The following is a 26,731-nucleotide window of genomic DNA, read 5'->3' as shown; positions in this document are numbered from 1 at the left end:
ATTGAAATAGATACAGAAGGGGAAATGGGAAGAGACAGGAAATGCAAAACAGCAATATGGACAGGAAATCATCGCCAAAAGATATTCTGTTAAATTGCCAAACCACAGCAGATTGTTGAGATAACACAACAGAATCAGGAAAAGAATCACGTCGCAACATATCCTCACCCTGAATATACAGAGATTCTGTACTGTAATCCTTACCCTGAATACACAGATACTCTGTACAGTAACCCTTACCCTGAATACACAGAGATTCAGTACAGTAATCCTTACCCTGAATACACAGATATTCTGTACAGTAACCCTTACCCTGAATATACAGAGACACTGTACAGTAATCCTTACCCTGAATACACAGAGACTCTGTATTGTAATCCTTACCCTGAATACACAGAGACTCAGTACAGTAATCCTTACCCTGAATACACAGAGACTCTGTACAGTAACCCTTACCCTGAATACACAGAGACTCAGTACAGTAATCCTTACTCTGAATACACAGAGACTCTGTACAGCAATCCTTACCCTGAAAACACAGAGACTCTGTACAGCAATCCTTACCCTGAATACACAGAGACTCTGTATTGTAATCCTTACCCTGAATACACAGAGACTCTGTACAGTAATCCTTACCCTGAATACACAGAGACTCTGTACAGCAATCCTTACCCTGAATACACAGAGACTCAGTACAGTAATCCTTACCCTGAATACACAGAGACTCTGTACAGTAACCCTTACCCTGAATACACAGAGACTCAGTACAGTAATCCTTACTCTGAATACACAGAGACTCTGTATAGCAATCCTTACCCTGAAAACACAGAGACTCTGTACAGCAATCCTTACCCTGAATACACAGAGACTCTGTATTGTAATCCTTACCCTGAATACACAGAGACTCTGTATTGTAATCCTTACCCTGAATACACAGAGACTCTGTATTGTAATCCTTACCCTGAATACACAGAGACTCTGTATTGTAATCCTTACCCTGAGTACACAGAGACTCGGTACAATAATCCTTACCCTGAGTACACAGAGACTCTGTACTGTAATCCTCACCCTGAGTACACAGAGACTCGGTACAATAATCCTTACCCTGAGTACACAGAGACTCAGTACTGTAACCCTTACCTTGAATACACAGAGAATTTGTACAGTAATCCTTACCCTGAGTACACAGAGATGGTACAGTAATCCTTACCCTGAGTACACAGAGACTCTGTACAGTAATCCTTACCCTGAATACACAGAGACTCTGTACTTAATCCTTACCCCGAGTACACAGACACTCAGTACAGTAATCCTTATCCTGAGTACACAGAGACTCTGTACAGTAATCCTTACCCTGAATACACAGATACTCTGTACAGTAATCCTTACCCTGAATACACAGATACTCTGTACAGTAATCCTTACCCTGAATACACAGATACTCTGTTCAGTAATCCTTACCCTGAATACACAGATACTCTGTACAGTAATCCTTATCCTGAATACACAGAGACTCTGTACAGTAATCCACCCTGAATACACAGATACTCTGTACAGTAATCCTTACCCTGAATACACAGAGACTCTGTACTGTAATCCTTACCCTGAATACACAGGGTCTATACAGTAATCCTTACCCTGAATACACAGAGACTCTACAGTAATCCTTACCCTGAATACACAGAGACTCTGTACCATAATCCTTACCCTGAATACACAGAGACTCTGTACCGTAATCCTTACCCTGAATACAGAGACTCTGTATAGTAATCCTTACCCTGAGTACACAGATACTCTGTACAGTAATCCTTACCCTGAATACACAGAGACTCTACAGTAATCCTTACCCTGAATACACAGAGGCTCTGTACAGTAATCCTTACCCTGAATACACAGAGACTCTGTACCGTAATCCTTACCCTGAATACACACTCTGTACAGTAATCTTTACCCTGAATACACAGAGACTCTGTAGAGTAATCCTTACCCTGAATACACAGAGAGTCTGTACAGTAATCCTTACCCTGAATACACAGGATCTATACAGTAATCTTTACCCAATACACAGAGACTGTAGTGTAATGTTTGCCACGAATATGCAGTGAATATGGACAGTAATCCTTACAATGAATACAGAGATTCTGTACATTAACTGTTATATATTTCATTGTTTTGACAGTTGTTTTAGGTGCTGATCACATGATTCCATGGTGATGTCAATAGGGTGTTGTAGGCTACTGCTTTACTTCCACATTTTCTTCCATGCTTACAAGGTTTTTTTCCAATTAGAGAAGTGTGAGATGCAGGGCAAATCTGGCACAGATGCTTTACTACATGGCTTGGGTCATTTGAAAAGTAGATATCAAGCTAACGGTTTCCATGGTAAAAAGGGGAATACTGGGAAGACAGTTAGAAATATATATATATAGATACTGATAGCCTTAAGTTGCTAATGTCATCAAGAGAACTGCAGGATAATTAGAATCTATCTGCCCTTTCAATGAAGAAAATAAATCATGGAATTCCTATGCTGAGCATTTTTACTTTGTAAAAGCAAATAAAACTGCAAACCAGTTGCTCGTATCAGGTTTTCTCAGTACAATAGGAAATAAAACCTTTAATTTGCTCTGGAAATTTATTCACACAGCAAAGCCAGGAAACGAAAGTCACAATGATCTGACAAAGATCCTTGAAGAACATTACTCTCAAAGCCACTGATCATCATGGAACAGTACAGGTTTCACTTCAAGTGGAAGGCCAAAGCATTGGGACAACCTAAAATTGCTGGCATTGTGAGTTATTAGAAGACCCTCTTCGAGAGTATTTAGTTTGTGGCCTCCAAAAAGAGGCTAGCCAAAGAAAATTGCTTACTGAACAAGCTTTGACTTTAAAGTCAGCAGTAGAAATCACAGCTTTGATGGAATTGGCTGCTAAAGGGGCTTCACAGGAATGAACTGCAGGATTGAAGAACCTCAAGTTGCCCATAAAAAAAAACAAAACAGCAACAAGCATGTCACAGATGTGCCAAAATGGGTCATTCAGTGAGTGAACACTCAAGCAAGGATAGTCAATGCAAGAACTCTGGCAAAATGGGTCACATTGCAAAAGCTTGTTGAGCTAGATCATTCCCCTGAGAAGAAAATTCAGAAGAAGAATCTGAGTAACTTCAAGAAGAACAAGTTGCATTCTACAAAAACATAACATGGAAGAAAAAGAATTATGATTGTGAAGAAGCAAATGTCCAGAAATATGAAGAAGAGGTCTGGCTGGACGTCGTATCAGGCAATTAGGATAGAACTTGATACTGAAGCTGCTGTATCTTTAATTCCTGAGGCTACATACCGACAAAAGCTCAAGCATCTACCTTGAGAACCAGCTGATATGATTTTAAGGACTTACAGAGAGGTCGTGCCATCATGGTTAACGTAGATTTGAGTGGATAAATGGTGGAGTTGCCTCTCCACATGGGCAATGGGAATTTTCCAGCTCTTTTTTGGAGATGATGGTTGGAGAAGATAAAGCTTAACTGGAGGAGCGCTATCAACAGATACCAGAACAGACCTTCTGGATAAGTACAAAAATGTGTTCAAAAAGACACTTGGCTCAAGCTTAAGTTTAAGCTTATTTATCAGTGTCATAAGTAGGCTTTCATTAACTCTGCAATGAAGTTATTGTGAAAATCCCCTAGTCGCCACACTCTGGCGCCTGTTCAGGTACACTGTGAGAGAATTGAGCATGGCCAATGTACCTACCCAACAAAATGTGAAGGGAAGCCGGAGCAAACCCACACGGACATGGGGAGAATGTTCAACCTCCACACAGACAGTGACTCAAGCCGCGAATCCAAACTGGGTCTCTGGTGCTATGAGGCAACAGTGTTAACCACTGTGCTACGGTGCTGCCCAATAAAGAGAGCTCAAGTGAAACTCAGGATTAAAGCCTACTAGTCAATCAAAAAGTCTCAAATCAAGAGTGGTGCTATATGCAATTTTTCCCAAGCCTGAAGGAGAGTTAGTACAACTTGTTAATACTGTTGTGTTAGAGTCAGTTACAGTGAATGATTGGGTTACCTCCATTGTACCTGTCATGAAATCAGATGGTTCAATTTGTATTTGTGGTGATTTTAAAACAACTCTAAATCCAGTGTTGTGAGTTAATCAATATTCACTTCCATTAATAGAAGAATTGTTTGGTGGATTATCAGGTGGGCAGAAATTCAGCAAGAATGATCTTTCACATGTATATTCACCAATGAATGTAGCTGCTGAATCTCAACCATTGCTTACCATTGTTACTCATAAAGGTCTTTTGCATTATAAAACATTGCTTTGTATAAAACATTGTAATAACATCTACCCTGAACTGCTATTGTTAGGTATATAAAGGTATACCATCATTAGCTGTTAGCTAATTGCAAAGGCACACACTCATTTTATCTTAACACTCCTATGATATAAAGTATTGTCAATCAGAGTGCCATTCTGATGCATTATCACACTTATTTTTACCTACTGAGCAGACAGCACCAATCAGTTTTGTCAATATTTGCCTATGACAGCTTCTCAAATTCAGAGACACACCAGAAATGATCCTGTGCGGGAGAATGTGATGGATATAGTACTGAAAGGATTGATAGTTAGATCACATCACACACATCTTGATTTGAAACCAGATGTGAATCAAAAGATTAAGTTGACTGTCCAAGGTGCATGTTTATTATGGGGAATCTGAGTGATCATTCCCCCTCATCTGCATGGAGGAGCTGTTGAACAACTACTTGAAGAACATCCTGGTATAGTCAGAACTAAGGAATAACACATTGTACATGGGATTTAATGGGATTGAGAGTTTTCGATAGGCCTGGTAGATATGGATATGATCGGCGCAACTTGTGGGCCGAAGAGCCTGTTTGTGCTGTGGTGTTCTATGTAACACTTGGATATTTTTGATTACTGTGTTTTGGGGGCTCAGGTTGAAGAACGAGTGGGACAGTGTCAATTCTATGCATGAATGAGAAACCATCACTGTCTCCGTTACACCCATGGGAGTGGCCTAAAATGTCATGGCAATGAATGCATATAAATTCTGCTGGAGGTTTCATGTTCTTAGCCATAATTGAGCCAGAATTTGTTATCATGAGATTCTCACAACAAACATTCAAAAGTTTGACAAAATGTTTGCAAGATTTGGAAAACTGGAACTGATTGTTAGTAATAATGGTTCAACCTCACACGAGTTTGAGGATTCTCTCGAAGTAAATGGTATTCAACATGTAAAAGCCACACCTTATCATCCATCAACATGGTGGCACAGTGGTTAGCACTGCTGCCTCACTGCTCCAAGGAAATGGGTTCAATTCCAGCCTCGGGTCACTGCCTGCGTGGAATCTGCACATTGTCTCTGTGTCAGTTTTCTTTGGGTGCTCTGGTTTCCAGAGCACCCGAAGGAAACCAATGTGCAGGCTAGGTGGATTAGCCTCGCTAAATTGACTCTTAGCGTTGGGAGATTAGCAGGGTAAATACATGGGGTTACAGGAATAGGAGTAAAAGGTGAAAGCAAGTTCCTGCAGATGCTGGAATCTGAAACATCATGATGGTTACAGGGATAGGGCCTGGGTGAGATTATTGTCGGTGCAGGCTTAATGGGCTGAATAACTTCCTTCTGAACTGCAGGGATGCTATGAACCAATGGATTATCTGAAAGATTCATACAGTCCTTGAAACATTTTTTTTTAAAAGCTTTAGGAGAGCAAGATTCATTATCACAATCTATGAATAATCTTTTGGCATTTAATAGAAACACTACTCACGTGACTACCCAAAGTTCACCTGGATTGAAAAGAAAGATGAAAACTATGTTTGATTTGTTAATACCTGCAGAAACCTCTCAATAAAAGCCTCAATAACAATCTCACACAAAAACAGAAAGTGCTGGAAAATCTCAGCAAGTCTGACAGCATCCGCAGGGAGAGAATGGAGCCAACGCTTCATGACCCTTTGTCAAAGCAACAAGCTCAAGTTTCTCAATGAAAAGTGAGGGCAAAATAACGCTTGTGGATTTTGGGTTGAGCAGTGTAGGAAGAATCACTCACAGCGTCTCTCCTGATGGGTGTTCATTAGCTTCCTTTCACCATCCTGATATATTCCTATTTGCTGCTTGGATTAAAACCAAGTTTACCCTCAGGAACCTTTGAAGCTTATGGGAAATTCTTGTCACTGAGCTTGACAAATCCCAACAAAGCTTGGGTCTGGAGCTGAAACATTTACTGGAAGAATCATTGGGTCCTTTCTGGTCTTCCTTCAACACCGTTCGTTCAGCTCTCAATTTCCACGCCAGTACTGAGGTGGCCCTCTTGGACCACAGCGACGAGAGCTGTACGCTACACACCAAGCTGACTGGCTGATTAAGGAAAGTGCGCTGTTGCGAGCCAAAGTCGATGGATGAGTGGAAAAACCAGTGAAGATGACAAAACAGTTTGTGCCGGAACTGTTCAGAAAGGGTGTAGGCCAGGAAACTTTCCTCAAACCACCCCCCCCAGCTCACCATACCCTTCAGCCAAAACTGCTCTGCCAATGCCCCCACCATAAGAGACAGTCTCACAACATCAGGTTAAAGTTCAACAGGTTTATTTGGGAGCAAACATCACTAGCTTTCAGAGTGCTGCTCCTTCATCACCTGATCCTTAGTGTCAGATGACGAAGGGGAAACGAGCGCTCCGAAAGCTAGTGGCTTTTGCTACCAAATAAACCTGTTGGACTTTAACCTGGTGTTGTGAGACTTCTTACTGCGTTTACCCCAGTCCAACGCCAGCATCTCCACATCATGCCCCCACCAGCCATAGCTAGTATGGGTCCATCCTTACAAGGAGAAGGAACTTGCCCTCAGGTGGGCCAGGGAACACCCCAATGTCACTTGGCCACACAATCAGGACATTCAGTGCAGAGGAGGCAAGCAGCATTTAACAACAACTCCACACTGTACAAGAGAGGAGTAACTTTCAGATTGACTCGCTCTGCCCATCTCCCAGTCACATTTAATGGAGAAAATCACTTCTTTGACACACCAGATGAGACCTCCCTCCAGTGACACATACTTAATGCTTGTTGGGCTGATTCTTGGCTGCCTTGGTTTATTTGATGGGAGCAAACTCTTTCAATACTGCTCCTTGTTGTTTATATTCAGAGTCATTATAAGTAGTCCTGTTGAATGTGGACCCACAGACTAGTCTCATGTCTCGGTTCGTACTCTGGCTGGGGGGGAACCAACAATATTGGATTTTATTTATTCCACGGAAATCCCCATTCCCGCAGGGTGATCTTGTTGATTCTTTCAATTGCGGTTAAAATATTGGGCTATCCTGATTCAAGCCGGAATGTTAGATGAATCTAGTTACTGAGCTAGCCGAGAGATCGATACATTTTGGGTGTTGTTCTGAGAATCCTGTATCTGAATCCCTGCACCTAATAAGCTCCAAATTACAGCCATGTTCACTTGGTCCAATGCATCTGAGCTCTATCTATATGGATGTAATGAGCAAGGTTTGTATAATAGTGTTAGATACTATAGGTCACATACCAGGGACATGCCTCACTATCAAGCTTGTTTAGTCAATGGATGCCAAGTAAGACGGATAAAACAATTGCTTCTAATGGCGAGCTTAGGGCTTGATTCATGGTTTCATTTATTTAACAGTTTATTACTATGGTTTGGTTTTTGTTCCGGTGTGTGGAAGTGTGGTGGCTGTTTTGGGAATGGGGGGAAGATGGGAGAGATTCTCTATGTTGGCAGTAATTAAAAATCTTTTTGTGTTTGGTAATTTCCATTATGTGAATGAGGGGAGACCTTATAGACAGATGTAAGATTATGAAGGGAACAGATAACATAGAAGCAGGGAAGTTGTTTCCACTGGTGGGTGAAACTAGAACTAGGGGGCGTAGCCTCAAAATAAGGGGGAACAGATTTAGGACTGAGTTGAGGAGGAACTTCTTCACACAAAGGGTTATGAATCTGTGGAATTCCCTGCCCAGTGAAGCAGTTGAGGCTACCTCATTGAATGTTTTTAAGGCAAGGATAGATAAATTTTTCAACAGTAAAGGAATTAAGGGTTATGGTGAGCAGGCGGGTAAATGGAACTGAGTCCATAAAAAGATCAGCCATGATCTTATTGAACGGCGGAGCAGGCTCGAAGGGCCAGATGGCCTACTCCTGCTCCTAGTTCTTATGTTGTAATTATCCTCTGGCCTTGTTTTCTTCTCCATTGAAGTCACTGACCTGTTTTTTTAAGTCTTGCTGCACGCATGGCACAGACGGTCAGGGTGGATTGGGACTCTCAATCGGATGGTTTGTTAGAGGATTGAAGCGCAGTAAAACATCTCAAAGTGCCCTGCCATCTCAAGAGTTTTAGCACTGAGATTGCTTTCCTTCAGGAGATGCACCTTCGTGTTAAGAATCACTCTTAATTCAGCTCAAGGAACAGGAAACAACTGTCAGAACTACAGGATGGAAGGGCAGGCGTAGATTGACGTTTAGCCAGAACACTGTCCTTGGGCTGGTTTTGCCAAGAACATTGTGCAAAGCGTGGATTGGCCAGTGGTCCATTCCAATTTCAAGGGCAAAGCTAGTGGGAATGGTAATTACATTCAACAAAACAATACAGAACTTCCCCTGGACCAAGGCCCTGGAGTTGGCTACACAATAGTTAGTGACACACGTTTTCAAACACCGGTCATTTTGATGAATATCTGTGACCCTAACTGGGACGATGCTAAATTTATTACGTTGCTCCTATCCTCTCTTCATAACCTGGGCACCAACCGTCTTATTTTTGGGAGCGGATCTGAATTGCACCTTGGACCCAAGGCTGGGCCATTCAAGTCCAACAACTTTCACCCTTCTCAGCATGTCCAGGACCCTCTTTACAAAGTTTAAAGTTTATTTATTAGCGTTATGAGTAGGCTTACATTAACACTGCAATGAAGTTACTGGGACAGTCCCTCAGTCGGCACTCTCCAGCGCCTGTTCGGGTACACTGAGGGAGAATTTAGCATGGCCAATGCACCTAACCGGCATGTTTTTCGGACTGTGGGGAGGAAACTGGAACATCCAGAGGAAACCCATGCAGACACGGGGAGAATGTGCAGACTCCAGGGACTCCAGGAATCAACCTGAGCCCCTGGCACGATGAGGCAGCAGTGCTAACCACTGTACCACCATGCCATCCCATTTTTATGACTCAAATAGGTTGTGTTGACCCTTGGTGTTTATCCAGTCATAAGGGACTTTTCCTATTTATCTCATGTCCACCTTTCTTACTCATGGATCGACCACTCTCTTTTATACAGGGCAGCTCTCCGCATAGTTTAAGCTGCTGATTATGCTAGCATTGTTCTATCAGACCATTCACCTCATCCCTTCGACATGGTTCTCACGCCCAGAGATAAAGGTCAGATTCAATGGGGATTTAGCACAAACTTACTGTCTGACAAGGACGTGTGTAAATCTAACCACTGCTCACCCTTTCCTCAGCTGCCTCCAAACACATTATTGGAAGGGATTTTTATCATTGCCTCAAACCCGCTGAGGTCTGATTTGAAGATGGTATGGTCTCGCTCTGGTCCCTCTCCTCTCCACAAGACAAGCAACGATTGGAAAGCAGAGTTTGAGCTTGACTTAGCAGATAGCTGCTGGGAGGAGGTCCTTCTCAGGGTTAACTCCTCCTGTGCTCACTTCAGCTTCATTCAGTTTAACCTTCTGCACAGAATTCATTTCAAGTCTAGAAATAGTATGTTCGTGTTCCTGCACAAGCAACAAATGGTACAGCTGTTCAATTGCCCCCGTAGACTGAACCCACATGTTCTGGTCATGCCCAATGCTAACTGGTTTCTGGTCCCTTGTCTTTGATACTTTCTCCAAGGCTTGAAATATTGACTTTTCCCTAGTTCTTTGATAGCAATATTTGGCTAGTTTCACTAAGTTTAAGGCAGATGAAACTGCCTTTGCTTCATTAATAGTTCACAGGAGGGATCTATCAAACTGTAAATTTCCCCTTAGCGAACTTCTCCACCCTGGTTACAAGTCCGAACATTTTTTTGTGTGTATTTGGAGTGGATTACGCGTACCAGAATCCACTGAGAAATATTTTTGCGTTTGGTAGCCTTTTGCTCCGTTTTTTTAAGGAATTAGTGGCACAGTGGCTAGCATGCTACCTCCAAGTGCCAGGGGCCTGGTATCAATTCCGGCCTCAGATTACTGTGGAGTTTGCACGTTCTCCCTATGCCTGCCCGGGTTTCCTCCGGGTGCTCTGGTTTCCTCCCACAGTCCAAAGATTTGTGGGTTGGGTAGATTAGTCATGCAAAATTGCCCCTTGGTGTCCAAAGATGTGAAGGTTAGACAGATTAGCCATTCTAAATTGTCCTTGTGCAGGTTAGGTGGATTGGCCATGGGACATGTTATAGGGATAGGATAGGGGAAAGGTCCTGGGTAAGATACTCTGTCAGAGAGTCAGTACAGACTCAACGGGCCGAATGGCCTCTATCTGCCCTGCAGTGATTCTATGATTCTAGTTAATAACAGTCAAATTGTAATTTTTGAAGCTTCTATTTTTCTCTTTAGCATCATTTTTGTTTGTTGCTTGTTCACTGAGGGGGTGGGGGCTGTTCATTGTATTGGACTTTGTTTCTTATCTCCTTCTGATAATCAGTGAAACAAATTCTAAAAAAAAGACAATGCATATTGTACCATCGGGTGTTAGTGTGTAATTAGGCCACAAATGAGAATGGGGGACCAGCCATAGTTTTAGCAAAAACAGGTCCAATTTCTTACATGATTCAAACTCAAGATGAACTAGATTGGTGATGTCATGCTGACCAATTGTTGTCAAGTCAAAATGACTTTTCAGAATCATCTCCAGAAATAGCAACTTCTTTAGTCCTCAGTGTTGTGAAGACTCGGTTGAATCTCAGTTGCCTGAAAATTATATCTTTGCTACTATAAAAGCAAGAATGATACAGAATTAGTCCCAAAAGAAGAAGTGTCTACTGAAGTTTCAAATCGTACTCTAGGGTCGAAGATAACCAAACTCCAGAATGTCCAGAAAGTGAATTAGAAATCCACATGGTCGACTTTCTTTTTATATTTATTTTCTTACTCTTATTTTCTTCTTTATATCAACTCTCTTTACAACAATCTGAAGTCCCTATCTGCTTCAAGAGGATCACCAGCTCGATGCCAAAGAAAAGCCAAGCAGCGTGCCTTAATGATTATCGTCTGGTGGCTCTGACATCCATCATTATGAAATGCTTGGAAAGGCTAGTCACGGGCATGGATCAATTCTGGCCTCCCAGATTGCCTGGATCCACTGCAGTTCACCTACTGCAGCAATAGGTCCACAGCAGACGCCATTTCCCTGGCCCTGCATCAATCCTGGAACACCTATGTCAGACTCTTATTTATTGAATACAGCTCAGCCTTCAACACCATTATTCCCACAAAACTCACCTCCAAACCGGATAGCCTGAGCCTCGGCTCCTCCCTCTGCGACTAGATCCTGAACTTCCTAACCCACAGACTGCAACAAGGACCAGGCAACAATACCTCCTCCACGATCATCCTCAACACCATTACAGATGTGTCCTCAGCCCCCTACTATACTCCTATGTGTGGTCAAATTCCTCTCCAAATCGATTTTAAAGTTTGCTGATGACACCACCGTAGTGGGTCAGATCTCAAACAATGACGAGGCTGAGTACAGGAATGAGGTAGAGAATCCGGTGAACTGGTTCGACAACAATAATCTCTCCCTCAATGTCAACAAAATGAAAGAGATCGTCATCAACTTCAGGAAGCACAGTGAAGAACATGCCCCTGACTACATCAGTGGGGATGAAATAGAAATGGTCGAGAGCTTCAAGTATTTTGGCGTCCACATCAGCAACAACCTGTCCTGATCTCCCCCATGCTGGCATTATAGTTAAGAAAGCCCACCAATGCCTTTACTTTCTCAGAAGGCTAAGGAAATTTGACATGTCCTCTCACCAACCTTTACAGATGCACCATAGAAAGCATTCTTTCTGGTTGTATCACAGCTTGGTATGGCTCCTGCTCTGTCCTAGACCTCAAGAGACTACAAAGGGTCATGAATGAGGTGTATTCCATCGCAAAAACCAGCCTCCCATCCTTTGACTCTGTCTACCCTTCCCACTGCCTCGGCAAAGCAGCTAGCATAGTCAAGGACCCTACATACCCTGGACATTCTCTCTTTCACTTTCCTCCATTGGAAAAAAGATACAAAAGTCTGAGGTCATGTACCACTCAACTCAAGAATAGCTTCTTCCCTGCTGCCATCAGACTTTTGAATAGAACAACCTTGCATTACATTGATCTTTCTCTGCACCCCAGCTATGACTGTAACACTACATTCTGCACTCTCTCCTTTCTTTCTCTATGAATGGTATGCCTTTCTGTGCATAGCATGCAAGAAACAATACTTTTCACAGTGCATAATACATGTGACAATAATAAAACAAATCAAATATTGACTGAGTATAATAATAATGATGCATCCTACTTTGTCTAAATATTATTGATCCAATGTATAACACCATAGTAATTTGATCTCATGACCACAAAAGTAAAGGTGAATGGTTGTTACATATTTAAGAGGTTGCATGATTGCTTTAAGCATTCATTTGATAGTGATGTCATTCAGGTGCGTCAAAGGCTTCTGTCTTTTTCTGTTTTGCACAGAGAAATTTCTTTCAATAATCCTGCGTTACTTTGAAGCTAGGTGTGCAAAACACATCTTGTTCTTCTTGTTTAAAACACAACATTTAACATCATACATGAAACTTACCCTGAACTCAAAGACACTCTAAGGAGTAATCCTTATCCTGAATACAGAGATTCTGTACAGTAATCCTTACCCTGAACACAGAGACTCTGTACAGTAATCCTTACCCTGAACACAGAGACTCTGTATAGTAATCCTTGCCCTGAATACACAGAGACTCTGTACAGTAATCCTTACCCTGAACACAGAGACTCTGTATAGTAATCCTCACCCTGAATACACAGATACTCTGTACAGTAATCCTTACCCTGAATATACAGAGACTCTGTACAGTAATCCTTGCCCTGAATACACAGATACTCTGTACAGTAATCCTTACCCTGAATACACAGATACTCTGTACAGTAATCCTTACCCTGAATGTACAGATACTCTGTACAGTAATCCTTACCCTGAATAACAGATACTCCATGCAGTAATCCTTACCCTGAATAACAGATACTCTGTACAGTAATCCTTACCCTGAATAACAGATACTCTGTACAGTAATCCTTATCCTGAATATACAGAGACTCTGTACAGTAATCCTTACCCTGAATACACAGATACTCTGTACAGTAATCCTTATCCTGAATACACAGATACTCTGTACAGTAATCCTTATCCTGAGTACACACACTGCCAAATATGCCTCGTGCACCCTGAGATTTTGTGAGCTAATTGCCTTTAACCTCCTTGTATGATCAATATCAAGGAATAAAGGCCAGCTTTCCATTTGCTTTTTGAAATATTCATCTTATCCATCTTATTCATTTCCATCTCTGGACCACCAAATCTCTTTGTTCTGGTATTGTTATCTCTGGCTGGTCCAGCACTTATTACCCATCCCTAATTGCCCTTTGAACTGAGTGAGTTGTTCAGCCATTTCAGAGGGGTAGTTAAGAGTCATCTACATTGCTGTGGGTCTGGGATCACATGTAGGCCAGACCAGGTAAGTACAGCAGATTTCCCTCCCGAAAGGACATCAGTGAATCACATGGCTTTTTACATCAATCGATGAGAGATTTAATGGTCACAATTACTGAGACTAACTTTACATTCCAGATTTATTCGTTAAGTTTCAATCCTAGCGCTGGCATGGTGGAGTTCGGACCCGTGACCACCAGGCTGTATGGCTGGTCCAGTGAGATTACCACGAAACTCCCTGTGTCCCACACAATTCCAAACTATACCTAATCATACTTGCAAAGACAGAAATCACATTGGTTAGCATTGCTGCCTCACAGGGACCCAGGTTCAATTCCCAGCATGGGTCACTGTCCATGTGGAGTCTGTTCGTTCTCTGTGCTTGGAATTGAACCTGAGTCCCTGTGAGGCAGCAGTGCTAACCACTGTGATTTCAGTCTTTGCAAGTATGAGCAGGTCCATAGGGGACAGAGGGGGTCTTGTGGCAATCTGGCTGAACCAGCCATACAGAGTGATACCCTGGAAGGTCACGGGTTTCCTCCGTGTACTCCGATTTCCTCCCACAGTCCAAAGATGGGCGGGTTAGGTTGATTGGCCATGCTAAGAAATTGCCCCTTAGTGTCGAGGATTGCGTAGGTTAGAGGGATTAGTGGGTATAATATGTAGGGATATGGGGGTAGGGCCTGGGTGGGATTGTGTTCGGAACAGACTCGATGGGCCGAAGGGCCTCTTTCTGTACTGTAGGGTCCTATGATTCTTGATTCTATGATTCACAGTCCAAAAGACCTGCTGGTTGGGTGCATTGGCCATGCTAAATTCTCCCTGGGTGTACCCGAACAGGCACCAGAGTGTGGCAACTAGGGGATCTTCACAGTAACTCCATTGCAGTGTTAATGTAAGCTTACTTGTGACTAATAAAGTAACTTCAAACTCCATTTTGCATTAACATTTTATATTTTCTTTCACGCATGCTGGTGATGTCACGAGCTAATTTGCATTCGTGGATTCCCTTATTGAGTGGCTAATCAGCACTGTATCTCCAATGGAGATCATCGGGGGACCAACCCACCCCATCCAACCCCCCATTCCTCCCACCATCGTCCCTCCCCCTTCCCCCAGCCGCCTCCCCGTTTGCTAAAGCTGTGTCTTCTTCCCTAGATCAGCCCCGAACTCCAAATGAACCCTAGTTTGTGTTCGATTGCCCTAGCTCAGCCAGGTGGGGGTGGAGAGAGCCCTTGTTGGCAGCAGGGTAGGGGGAGAGATGGTGATGGGGTGGCGTGCTAGTGGGGAAGTGGAGAAGGGGGCAGAGTGCCAGGGTGGGGTGGGAGGGGTGGTAGCGGGAAGTGGGGCAGTGGTTTTTTTTGTCTGCAGACGATGTCAGCAACTGAGCAACAAGATGTAAATCTGAGCGAGACCAATCCCAGGCTGTGTATCCCGAGTGCAAGGGAAGAAGTTTTGGCAAGTGACTCCCCCCAACCCCCACATACACCAAGCTCACCCTCCTCACATCTGGGAGGGGATGTCCTATGTTGGGGAGGCTCGGGGGATCTGACAGCGTGGGGCTGTCCACTCGGCCCGTCATGCCAGTCCTGGTTCTTTGGAAAAAGCTAGCCCTTCCCTTCATCACTCTGTCATTCTCTGCCCATACTTGCCCACCCACCCACTGCCCCCTCCTCACATATTCATCTGGGTGCTCTGGAAAATTGACAGGCAGCGCCTACTGGATCACAACAACTACAGGCAGACTGGACTCAATTCTCAGGCCTTCCTTCTGTTCTTTCACTAACATGGAGAATTCTTGCTGCCCTGAAACCGTGTTTCTTTTACTCCCCTCGATCACCATCCCCTTTTTGAGTTGCGTACTGTCCCAGGGAATCTCCTCTTAACCCTGGCTGTGCTCGGGAGACTAATCCCAGCTTCCCGAACTCCTGCCCTAACGAGAGCTCCTCAAAACTCTCTTTCTCCATCAGCTGCTGCTTCTGGGCCACTTCCCGCATCGGCCTCCACGTCTCGCTACCCCAGTCGCCGGGCGACATAATCCCTCAGCGGCTCCCACGGCGGACTCACCATTACAAGGATTGAACCTTTGTGACTTGCCGTTCTCCTTGTCGCTCCCTCTCTCCGCCTCTGCGTGCTGGGGCAGTCAGTGTCATGACCACTAGATGCACGGATTTATCCCCTGCTGTTGCCTGTGCCTCAGAGACAAGGCTGAGAACATAATCCTCTCAACCTGAATCCACAGATCCCATCTGTCTCCCCCACACTGATCTGGGAATTCCTCACATACACCACTCGCACTTTGTGCTGGGACTGTTCCTGTCAAACAGCTTGGCACAAGCTCTTGTACAATGCCCAGTGTGATACTGATGTCCTCTGTGCTACGCCATGACTGGCTATTAGCAATGTCACTGGGTGAGTCAATTGGAGGCCTGGACATCACGTTCTAGGGCATGGCTTCAAATCTCTCCCATGGCAGCTGGTGCCGCTTGAGTTCAATACATTAATAAATCCAAAACAGTATCAGCAACAGTGCCAGGAAACTGGCACATTATCATTAAAAACCCATCTGGTTCACAAATAACCTTTAGGGAAGGAAACCTGCCATCCCTACCCAGTCTGGCCTACATGTGACTCCAGAGCCACATCAATGTGGGTGATTTTTTACTGCCCCTCTGAAACGGCCCAGAGACACCCTTAGCTCTATCAAATCGTGTAAACTTCAGGAAGAAATAAAACCGGGTAGACCACCCACGGCCTCGACCTCGGCACCAGGCACAACAGCAGCCGACTCAGCCCCGTCAACACTGCAAATTCCTCCTCACTGACGTGTGGAAGGGCTAGAGTCAAAACGGGGAGAGCTGTCCCACAGCCTGGTCAGTCAACAGTGGCACTGTGGTTAGCACTGCTATCCAATCGCACCAGGGAACGGTTTCAATTCCAGCCTCGGGCGACTCTCACTAACTTTTACAGATGCACCATAGAAAACATTCTTTCTGGTTGTATCACAGCTTGGTATGGCTCCTGCTCTGCCCAAGACCACATGAAGCTACAAAGGCTCGTGAATGTAGTCCAAGACATCACGCGAACCAGCCTCCCACCCACTGACCCTGTCTACGCTTCCTGCTGCCTCAGGAAAGCAGCCAGCATAATTAAGGAGCCCACGCACTCCAGACATATTCTCTTCCACCTTCTTCCATCAGAAAAAAGATCTGAGGACATGTACCAACCGACTCAAGAACAGCTTCTTCCCTGCTGCCATCAGACTTTTGAATGGATCTGCCTTGTATTTAGCTGAGCTTTCTCTACATTCTATCTATGACTGTAACACAGCATTCTGCACTCTCACCTTTCCTTCTCTATGTATGGTATGCTTTGTATAGTGTACACGAATAGATGTGACAATAATAAATCAAATTCAATAAATTCAAACAAAGATGGTGTGGAGTCTGCTCATTCTCTCCGTGTCTGCGTGGGTTTCCTCCAGGTGCTCCAGTTTCCTCCCACACTCCAAAAGTGTGAAGGTCAGGTGGATCGGCAATGTCAAATTGCCCCTTCATGTCTAAAGATGTGCAGATTAGATTGGCCGTACTAAATTGGACAGGGTTAAGGGGATAGGGCAGAGGTGTTGGGCCGGTGGGGGGGGATGTTCTTTTGGAGAGTCAGTGCAGATTTGATGGCCTCCTTCTGCACGTTAGAGAATTTATGGTTCTGTGGTATCACAACTGACAGACAATGTCCCAGACACCAGCATCCCTGGGTATGTCCTGTCTCAGTGGCAGGACAAGCCCTGCACGCAGTGGGATAGGTTTGCTCCAGGAGTCCTCAACATTGAATCTATACCGCATGAAGTCTCCTGGCACCAGGTCAAACATGGGCAAGGAGGTCTCCTGCAGATTGCCAACTCCCAGTCACCTCCCACACCTTCAGACAGTGAATGGAACAGTACTCCTCCATGGTGACCAACTGTAGCTGACAATTAACTCACTCGCTTAAGGAGGAGGCTACACAAATATCCCCGTCCTCAACGTCACAGGAGCCCAGTGGATCAGTGCAAAAGATAAATAAGGCTGAAACATTCGCAGCAATTTTTAGCCAGAAGTGTCATGTGCTTGATTCATCTCAGCTTCCTCCTGAGGTCCCCAGCTTCACAAACGTCAGTCTGCAGCCAATTCCATTCACTCCACGTGATATCAAAAAAAGCACTGAATACTGTTATGGGCCCTGACAATATCTCAGCACCATTTCCAATTGCTCAGATACTGAAGCAGTCCAAGTCCAAATGCAGCAAGACCTGGACAAAATCCAGCCTTGGGCTGACAAGTGACAAGTGTCAGGCAACACCCATCTCAAACAAGAGAGGATCGAACCATGGCACCTCGACATTCAGTGACAGTATCATCACTGAATTCCCCACCATCAATACACAATTTAAAACCCACCTGGGGTGTCACAAAGGCAGCTCCAGAGAGCCAAGTTCAATTCTGGCCTTAGGTGACTGCGGAGTTAGCACGTTCTCCTTGCGTCTGTGCGGGTTTCCTCTGGGTGCTGAGGTTTCCTCCCACAAAGATGGCCAAAGATGTGCACAATCGGTGGATTGGCCATGTTAAATTACTCTTTGTGTCCCAAGATGTGTAGGTTAGATGGAAATGTGTGGAGTGACAGGGGCAGCGTGGGGGAGAGTTGCTCTTTCAGAAAGTCAGTGCAGACCAAATTTCCTGTATAAACCACCCCTGTGAAATAGTTCCAAAAAAAGCCACCCTGTGATATCGTTTCTGTATAAACCACCTGTGATACAGTTCCTGTATAAACCACTCTGTGATATAGTTCCAAAAAAAGCCCCCTGTGATACAGTTTCTGTATAAATCCCATGATGTGGGATCAAGACCTTTGATCCGGACCTTCAGAGCACCCTCCGTGCTCTCATTCCACGTACTCCCCGCATTGGAGATCTCTACTGCCTCCCAAAGATACACAAGGCAAACACACCTGGCCGTCCCATCGTATCGGGCAATGGAACTCTGTGTGAGAACCTCTCCGGCTACGTCGAGGGCATCCTGAAACCCATTGTACAAAGAACCCCCAGCTTTTGTCGCGACACTACGGACTTCCTACTGAAACTCAGCACACACGGAGCAGTTGAACCAGGGACACTCCTCGTCACAATGGATGTCTCAGCGCACTACACCAACATCCCCCACAACGATGGCATTGCTGCGACTGCCTCAGTACTCAATGCTGACAACTGCCAGTTTCCAGATGCAATTTTACAACTCATCCGCTTTATCCTGGACCACAATGTCTTCACCTTCAACAACCAGTTTTTCATCTAGACACATGGAACAGCCATGGGGACCAAATTTGCACCTCAATATGCCAACATCTTCATGCACAGGTTCGAACAAGACTTCTTCACTGCACAGAATCTTCAACCGATGCTATACACTAGATACATCGATGACATTTTCTTCCTTTGGCCTCATGGTGAACAATCACTGAAACAACTATATGATGATATCAACAAATTCCACCCCACCATCAGACTCACCATGGACTATTCCCCAGAATCAGTTGCATTCTTGGACACACGCATCTCCATTAAGGACGGTCACCTCCGCACCTCACTGTACCGCAAGCCCACAGACAATCTCACAATGCTCCACTTCTCCAGTTTCCACCCTAAACATGTTAAAGAAGCCATTCCCTATGGACAAGCCCTCCGTATACACAGGATTTGCTCAGATGAGGAGGATCGTGACAGACACCTCCAGACCCTGAAAGATGCCCTCATAAGAACAGGATATGGTGCTCGACTCATAGATCGGCAGTTCCGATGCGCCACAGCGAAAAACCGCACCGATCTCCTCAGAAGGCAAACACAGGACACAGTGGACAGAGTACCCTTCGTCGTCCAGTACTTCCCCGGAGCGGAGAAGCTACGACATCTTCTCCGGAGTCTTCAACATATCATTGATGAAGACGAACATCTCGCCAGGGCTATCCCCACACCCCCACTTCTTGCTTTCAGACAACCACACAACCTCAAACAGACCATTGTTCGCAGCAAACTACCCAGCCTTCAGGAGAACAGTGACCACAATACCACACAACCCTGCCACAGCAACCTCTGCAAGACATGCCGGATCATCGACATGGATACCATCATCACACATGAGAATACCGTCCACCAGGTACATGGTAAATACTCTTGCAACTCGGCCAACATTGTCTACCTGATACGTTGCAAGAAAGAATGTCCCGAAGCATGGTACATTGGGGAGACCATGCAGACGCTACGACAACGGATGAATGAACATCGCTCGACAGTCACCAGGCAAGACTGTTCCCGTCCTGTTGGCGAACACTTCAGTGGTCACGGGCATTCAGCCTCTGACCTTCGGGTAAGCATTCTCCAAGGCGGCCTTCACAACACACGACAGCGCAGAGTCGCTGAACAGAGACTGATAGCCAAGTTCCACACACATGAGGACGGTCTCAACAGGGATCTTGGGTTCATGTCGCACTATCTGTAACCCCCGTGACCTACCTGGGTTTGCAAAACCTCACTTACTGTACTGTCTGGAGACAATACACATCTCTTTAAACTGTGATCAGTGCTCCTTCCACTCACATTATCAGCCACTTCAGGTCTTGAACAGCAGGTTAGGTGTAAGGATTCGCATTCTAATCAGTAATCTCTAAACTGTCTGTGCTTTATATGCTCTGTCTGAGGCCAGAACTCTCCATTCACCTCACGAAGGGGCTAACCCGAAAGCTTGCGAGTATATTATCAAATAAATAGGTTGGACTAAAACCTGGTGTTGTCAGACTTTTTACTGTAAATCCCATGATACAGTTCCTGTATAAACCCCCCTGTGATACAGTTTCTGTATAAACCCCGCTGCGATACAGTTCCTGTATAAACCCCGCTGTGATACAGTTCCTGTATAAACCCCGCTGTGATACAGTTCCTGTATAAATCCCCCTGTGATACAGTGCCTGTATAAACCCCACTGTGATACAGTGCCTGTATAAACCCCACTGTGATACAGTGCCTGTATAAACCCCACTGTGATACAGTGCCTGTATAAACCCCACTGTGATACAGTGCCTGTATAAACCCCACTGTGATACAGTGCCTGTATAAACCCCGCTGTGATACAGTGCCTGTATAAACCCCGCTGTGATACAGTGCCTGTATAAACCCCGCTGTGATACAGTGCCTGTATAAACCCCACTGTGATACAGTGCCTGTATAAACCCCACTGTGATACAGTGCCTGTATAAACCCCACTGTGATACAGTGCCTGTATAAACCCCACTGTGATACAGTGCCTGTATAAACCCCACTGTGATACAGTGCCTGTATAAACCCCGCTGTGATACAGTTCCTGTATAAACCCCACTGTGATACAGTTCCTGTATAAACCCCACTGTGATACAGTGCCTGTATAAACCCCACTGTGATACAGTGCCTGTATAAACCCCGCTGTGATACAGTGCCTGTATAAATCCCCCTGTGATACAGTGCCTGTATAAACCCCACTGTGATACAGTGCCTGTATAAACCCCCCTGTGATACAGTTCCTGTATAAACCCCACTGTGATACAGTTCCTGTATAAAACCTATGATGTCTGCCATTAATAGTGAGGATTTGCTGACTTTTACACAACAGAAACAGGAAATTCCGGAAATTCTCAACGGTCTGACAGCATCTGTGGAGAATGAATGTAGCCCAATCCATCAAGCAAACCAGCCTCCCATCCATTGACTCTGTCTGCACTTCCCACTCCCTCAGCAAAGCAGCCAGAATAATTAAGGACCCTACACACCCTGGACATTCTCTCTTCCACCTTCTCCCATCTGGAAAAAGATATACAAGTCTGAGGTCACTTAGCAACCGACTCGAGAACAGCTTCTTCCCTGTTACTGTCAGAGTTTCAAATGGACTTGCCTTGCATTAAGAAGATCTTTCTCTACACCCTAGCTATGACTGTAACATTACATTCTGCACTCTCTTGTTTCCTTTCTATGAACGATATGTTTTATCTGTACAGCGCGCAAGAAAAAATACTTTTCACAGTATGCTAATACGTGTGACAATAATAAATCAAATCAAATCAAATCAAAAAGAATAGGGGCAACATTTCAGATCGAATCTGGATGATTCTTTATCAGAGCTAAGAGCAAATAAAATCAGAAGAGATTTACACTATGAAGGTGGGGAGGGGGCTGTAATTGGACAAAGGGAATGTAAATGATGATGATAAAGAAGACTGAGAAAGGCATTAGAAATGTCCATTAAGTTGTCAGAATGTGTGAATGGCAGAACAGAGGTACAGATCGTAAAGAGATTGCCTGAGGAACGTGAGAGTTGTCCTGAAGTCGGGGGGAGGAGAGCAATGGAGAGTCAGAATGGAGAAGTGGAAAAATGGAAGTGAGAATGAAGGGGGATAAAAATGGATGAATGAGATGAAAAGAAGAAATGAAATAAAATGTTGTGACAGTGGTGGGGAGAGTTCATATTCTGAAGTTTTTGAACTTAGTGTTTCGTCCAGTAGGCTGTAAAGTGACCATTTGGAAAATGAGCTCCATCAGTTTGCGCTGGGGTTCACTAGAACATTGCAAAAGGCCAAAGACCGACATGTGGGCAGGAGAAAATGACAGGAAGGTCTGGGTCCTGCTTTCGGATGGACCGAAGGTGTTTGGTCTCAATATACATTACATTAAAATGATAATTATACCAGTCTGTGTTTGGTCTCTCCGATATAGAGTAGATCACATTGGGAGCAGTGAATACAATAGGCCAAACTGAAGAAGGTGCATGTGAAGCACTGATTCACCTGAAAAGGGTGTTTAGGATCGATTGGTGACATAGTGGACAGTTATCTCTGAAATAACTTTCTTCACTGTCCACTATGCCACCAATGGGATCTTGATCAATTGGGCCAGTGGGCTGACGAATGGCAGATGGAGTTTAATTTAGACAAATGCAAGTTGATGCAATTTGGTAGATCAAACCAAGGCAGGGCTTACTCAGTTAATGGTAGGGCACTGGGGAGAGTTACAGAACAAAGAGACCTACAGGTACATGTTCATAGCTCCTTGAAAGTGGAGTCACAGCTGGACAGAGTGGTGAAGAAGACATTTGGCATGCTTGGTTTCATTGAATACAGGAGTTGGGACATCTTTTTGAAGTTGTACAAGACATTGGTAAGACCATACTCGGAATAAAATGTGCAGTTCTGGTCACCGTATTATACAAAGGATATTATTAAACTAGAAAGAGTGCAGAAAAGATTTACTAGGATGCTACCAGGACTTGATGGTTTGAGTTATAAGGAGAGGCTGGACAGACTGGGACTTTTTCTCTGGCGCATACGAGGCTAAGGGATGACCCCTTATAGAGGTCTTTAAAACAATGAGGGGCATAGACAAGGTAGATAGTCAATATCATTTCCCAAAGATAGGGGGGTCTAAAACTGGAGGGCACAGGTTTAAAATGAGAGGGGAGAGATACAGGAGTGTCCAGAGGGGCAATTTTTTCACATAGGGGGTGGTGTCTGGAACAAGCTGCCAGAGGTAGTAATGGAGGTGGGTACAATTTTGTCATTTAAAAAGCATTTAGATAATTACATAGATAAGATGGGTATAGTGGGAAATGGGCCAAATGCAGGCAATTGGGATTAGCTTAGGAGTTTAAAAAAAAAACGAGTGGCATGGACAAGTTGGGCCGAAGGGCCTGTTTACACGCTGTAAACCTCTATGACTCTACTACCTGGGATGGCGACCCGGGAGCAGGTAAAGGAGAAGATGTTGCACCTTCTATGACTTCTTCTTTACTCTCAGCTCCAGAAGTGAAATGTTGGCTCTTTTCTCTCTCCACCGATGCTGAGAGATCTGCGGAGATTTTCCAGCATTTTCTGTTTTTGTTTCATATTCCAGCATCCACAATATTTTGCTTTTATTTGGTGATTTTTAATAGTCGCAGGAGGTTACAGAGATACGGACAGTTCTAGGGGCTGGAAATGGTTACAGAGATGGGAAGGGTTGTGAAGCTGGAGGAGGTTACAGAGAAAAGGATTGTGGTAGGAATTACAGCAAATTATCGAGATCGGGAGTGTGGTGTAGGGGCTGGAGGAGGTTACAGAGAGAAGGAGTGTGGTGTAGGGGCTGGAGGAGGTTACAGAGAGAAGGAGTGTGGTGTAGGGGCTGGAGGAGGTTACAGAGAGAAGGAGTGTGGTGTAGGGACTGGAGGAATTTACAGAGATAGGGAAGGATGCAAGGGCTGGAGTTGGATACAGAGATAAGGAGGTATGTAGTGACTGGAGAAGGTTACTGAGATAGGGAGGTTGGAGGAGGCTACAGAGATCAGGAAGACTGGAGGAGGTTACAGGTAAGGTGGGTTGAAGGTGCTGGACTTTACAGAGATAGTTGTAGGGACCAGGGGAAGTTACAAAGATAGGGAAGATTGTAGGGGCTGGAGGAATTTACACAGAAAGGAAATGTTGTAGAGGCTGGAGGAGATTAGGGAGATGTGGGGTGTTGTGAGGCTGGAGGAGATTAGGGAGATGTGGAGTGTTGTGAGGCTGGAGGAGATTAGGGAGATATGGTGTTGTGAGGCTGGAGGAGATTAGGGAGATGTGGAGTGTTGTGAGGCTGGAGGAGATTAAGGAGATGTGGGGTGTTGTGAGGCTGGAGGAGATTAGGGAGATGTGGAGTGTTGTGAGGCTGGAGGAGATTAGGGAGATGTGGGGTGTTGTGAGGCTGGAGGAGATTAGGGAGATGTGGGGTGTTGTGAGGCTGGAGGAGATTAGGGAGATGTGGAGTGTTGTGTGGCTGGAGGAGATTAGGGAGATGTGGAGTGTTGTGTGGCTGGAGGAGATTAGGGAGATGTGGAGTGTTGTGAGGCTGGAGGAGATTAGGGAGATGTGGGGTGTTGTGAGGCTGGAGGAGATTAGGGAGATGTGGAGTGTTGTGAGGCTGGAGGAGATTAAGGAGATGTGGAGTGTTGTGAGGCTGGAGGAGATTAGGGAGATGTGGAGTGTTGTGAGGCTGGAGGAGATTAGGGAGATGTGGAGTGTTGTGAGGCTGGAGGAGATTAGGGAGATGTGGAGTGTTGTGTGGCTGGAGGAGATTAGGGAGATGTGGGGTGTTGTGAGGCTGGAGGAGATTAGGGAGATGTGGAGTGTTGTGAGGCTGGAGGAGATTAGGGAGATGTGGGGTGTTGTGAGGCTGGAGGAGATTAGGGAGATGTGGAGTGTTGTGAGGCTGGAGGAGATTAGGGAGATGTGGAGTGTTGTGAGGCTGGAGGAGATTAGGGAGATGTGGAGTGTTGTGAGGCTGGAGGAGATTAGGGAGATGTGGAGTGTTGTGAGGCTGGAGGAGATTAGGGAGATGTGGAGTGTTGTGAGGCTGGAGGAACTTACAGAGATTGAAAGAGTTGGAGAGGCTGAAGGAACTTTCGGAGAAAGTGTGGCTTGTAGTGGTTTGAGGTGATAACAGAAATAGGGAGGTCTGTAGGAGTTGGAGCAGGTTATAGAGATAGGGAGGAGTGTAGGGATTGGAGGAATTTACAGAGATAGCGAAGGTTGTAGCGACTGGAGGAGGTTACAGAAGAAGGGAGGGTTATAGGGGCTGAAGAAGGTTACAGAGATAGGGAGGGTTATAGGAGCTGGAGAAGGTTACAGAGATAGGGAGGGTTATAGGAGCTGGAGAAGGTTACAGAGGTTGGAGGGTTGTAGCGACTGGAGGAGGTTACAGAAGAAGGGAGGGTTATAGGGGCTGGAGAAGGTTACAGAGATAGGGAGGGTTATAGGAGCTGGAGAAGGTTACAGAGATAGGGAGGGTTATAGGAGCTGGAGAAGGTTACAGAGATAGGGAGGGTTATAGGGGCTGGAGAAGGTTACAGAGGTTGGAGGGTTGTAGCGACTGGAGGAGGTTACAGAAGAAGGGAGGGTTATAGGGGCTGGAGAAGGTTACAGAGATAGGGAGGGTTATAGGAGCTGGAGAAGGTTACAGAGATAGGGAGGGTTATAGGAGCTGGAGAAGGTTACAGAGATAGGGAGGGTTATAGGAGCTGGAGAAGGTTACAGAGATAGGGAGGGTTATAGGGGCTGGAGAAGGTTACAGAGGTTGGAGGGTTGTAGCGACTGGAGGAGGTTACAGAAGAAGGGAGGGTTATAGGGGCTGGAGAAGGTTACAGAGATAGGGAGGGTTATAGGAGCTGGAGAAGGTTACAGAGATAGGGAGGGTTATAGGAGCTGGAGAAGGTTACAGAGATAGGGAGGGTTATAGGAGCTGGAGAAGGTTACAGAGATAGGGAGGGTTATAGGAGCTGGAGAAGGTTACAGAGATAGGGAGGGTTATAGGGGCTGGAGAAGGTTACAGAGGTTGGAGGGTTGTAGCGACTGGAGGAGGTTACAGAAGAAGGGAGGGTTATAGGGGCTGGAGAAGGTTACAGAGATAGAGGGGGTTGTAGGGGCTGGAGAAGGTTACAGAGATAGGGAGGGATGTAGGGACTGGAGGATGTTAGAGATAGGGAGGGATGTAGGGACTGGAGAAGGTCACAGAGATGTGGAGGGTTCTCAGGGCTGGAGGAGATTACTGAGATAAGGGATCATTGTAGGATTTGAGGATGGTGCAGTATAGGAATGAATAAGGCAATGGATGGATTTTACTGTCACAATATGAGTATTAATTTCCCAGTGGATCTGTCTGGGATGTTTTCTATATTTGTAACCTGGGGATATGATAACGAAATGGAACTTCAATGTGCAGGCCAAAACACATTGAAAATCTGGGGGAGGGGTGATTCTCCCAGCCCGCCACGCTCCCGCTCACACAAACTGTCAGAGATTCATTCTGGAAATCACACTGAACAAACTGGTGCGATTTACTCCCATTTTCCCACACATTGGGAATTTAGAATGTTTTTGGGCGAATCCCAGCTGGGAGGTGCGCAATCAGACTCTGACAGA

General features: G+C 45.1%; 1 protein-coding gene across 2 annotated transcripts in view; it reads right to left on the bottom strand.

Annotated features, from left to right (window-relative positions):
- Nucleotides 1-26,731, bottom strand: part of LOC145354049 (sodium/potassium-transporting ATPase subunit alpha-3) — a 123,934-nt gene that overhangs the window by 95,090 nt on the left and 2,113 nt on the right. Inside the window, exon 1 of one of the 2 annotated variants that reach the window (XM_080205168.1) lies at nt 15,821-15,921. The exons of the other annotated variant lie outside the window; for it this stretch is intronic. Coding sequence (XP_080061294.1) covers nt 15,821-15,823 — 3 coding nt within the window. The 5' untranslated portion in view covers nt 15,824-15,921. Of the gene's footprint in view, nt 1-15,820; nt 15,922-26,731 lie in introns of those variants that run through there. 2 annotated transcript variants of the gene reach the window in all.

Source organism: Carcharhinus amblyrhynchos, chromosome 16 (assembly GCF_965287045.1).
Source record: "Carcharhinus amblyrhynchos chromosome 16, sCarAmb.v2.hapA, whole genome shotgun sequence".
Lineage (NCBI taxonomy): Eukaryota > Metazoa > Chordata > Chondrichthyes > Carcharhiniformes > Carcharhinidae > Carcharhinus > Carcharhinus amblyrhynchos.
The sequence above is the reverse complement of the archived record's forward strand: the minus strand, read 5'-3'. Positions and strand labels throughout refer to the sequence as shown.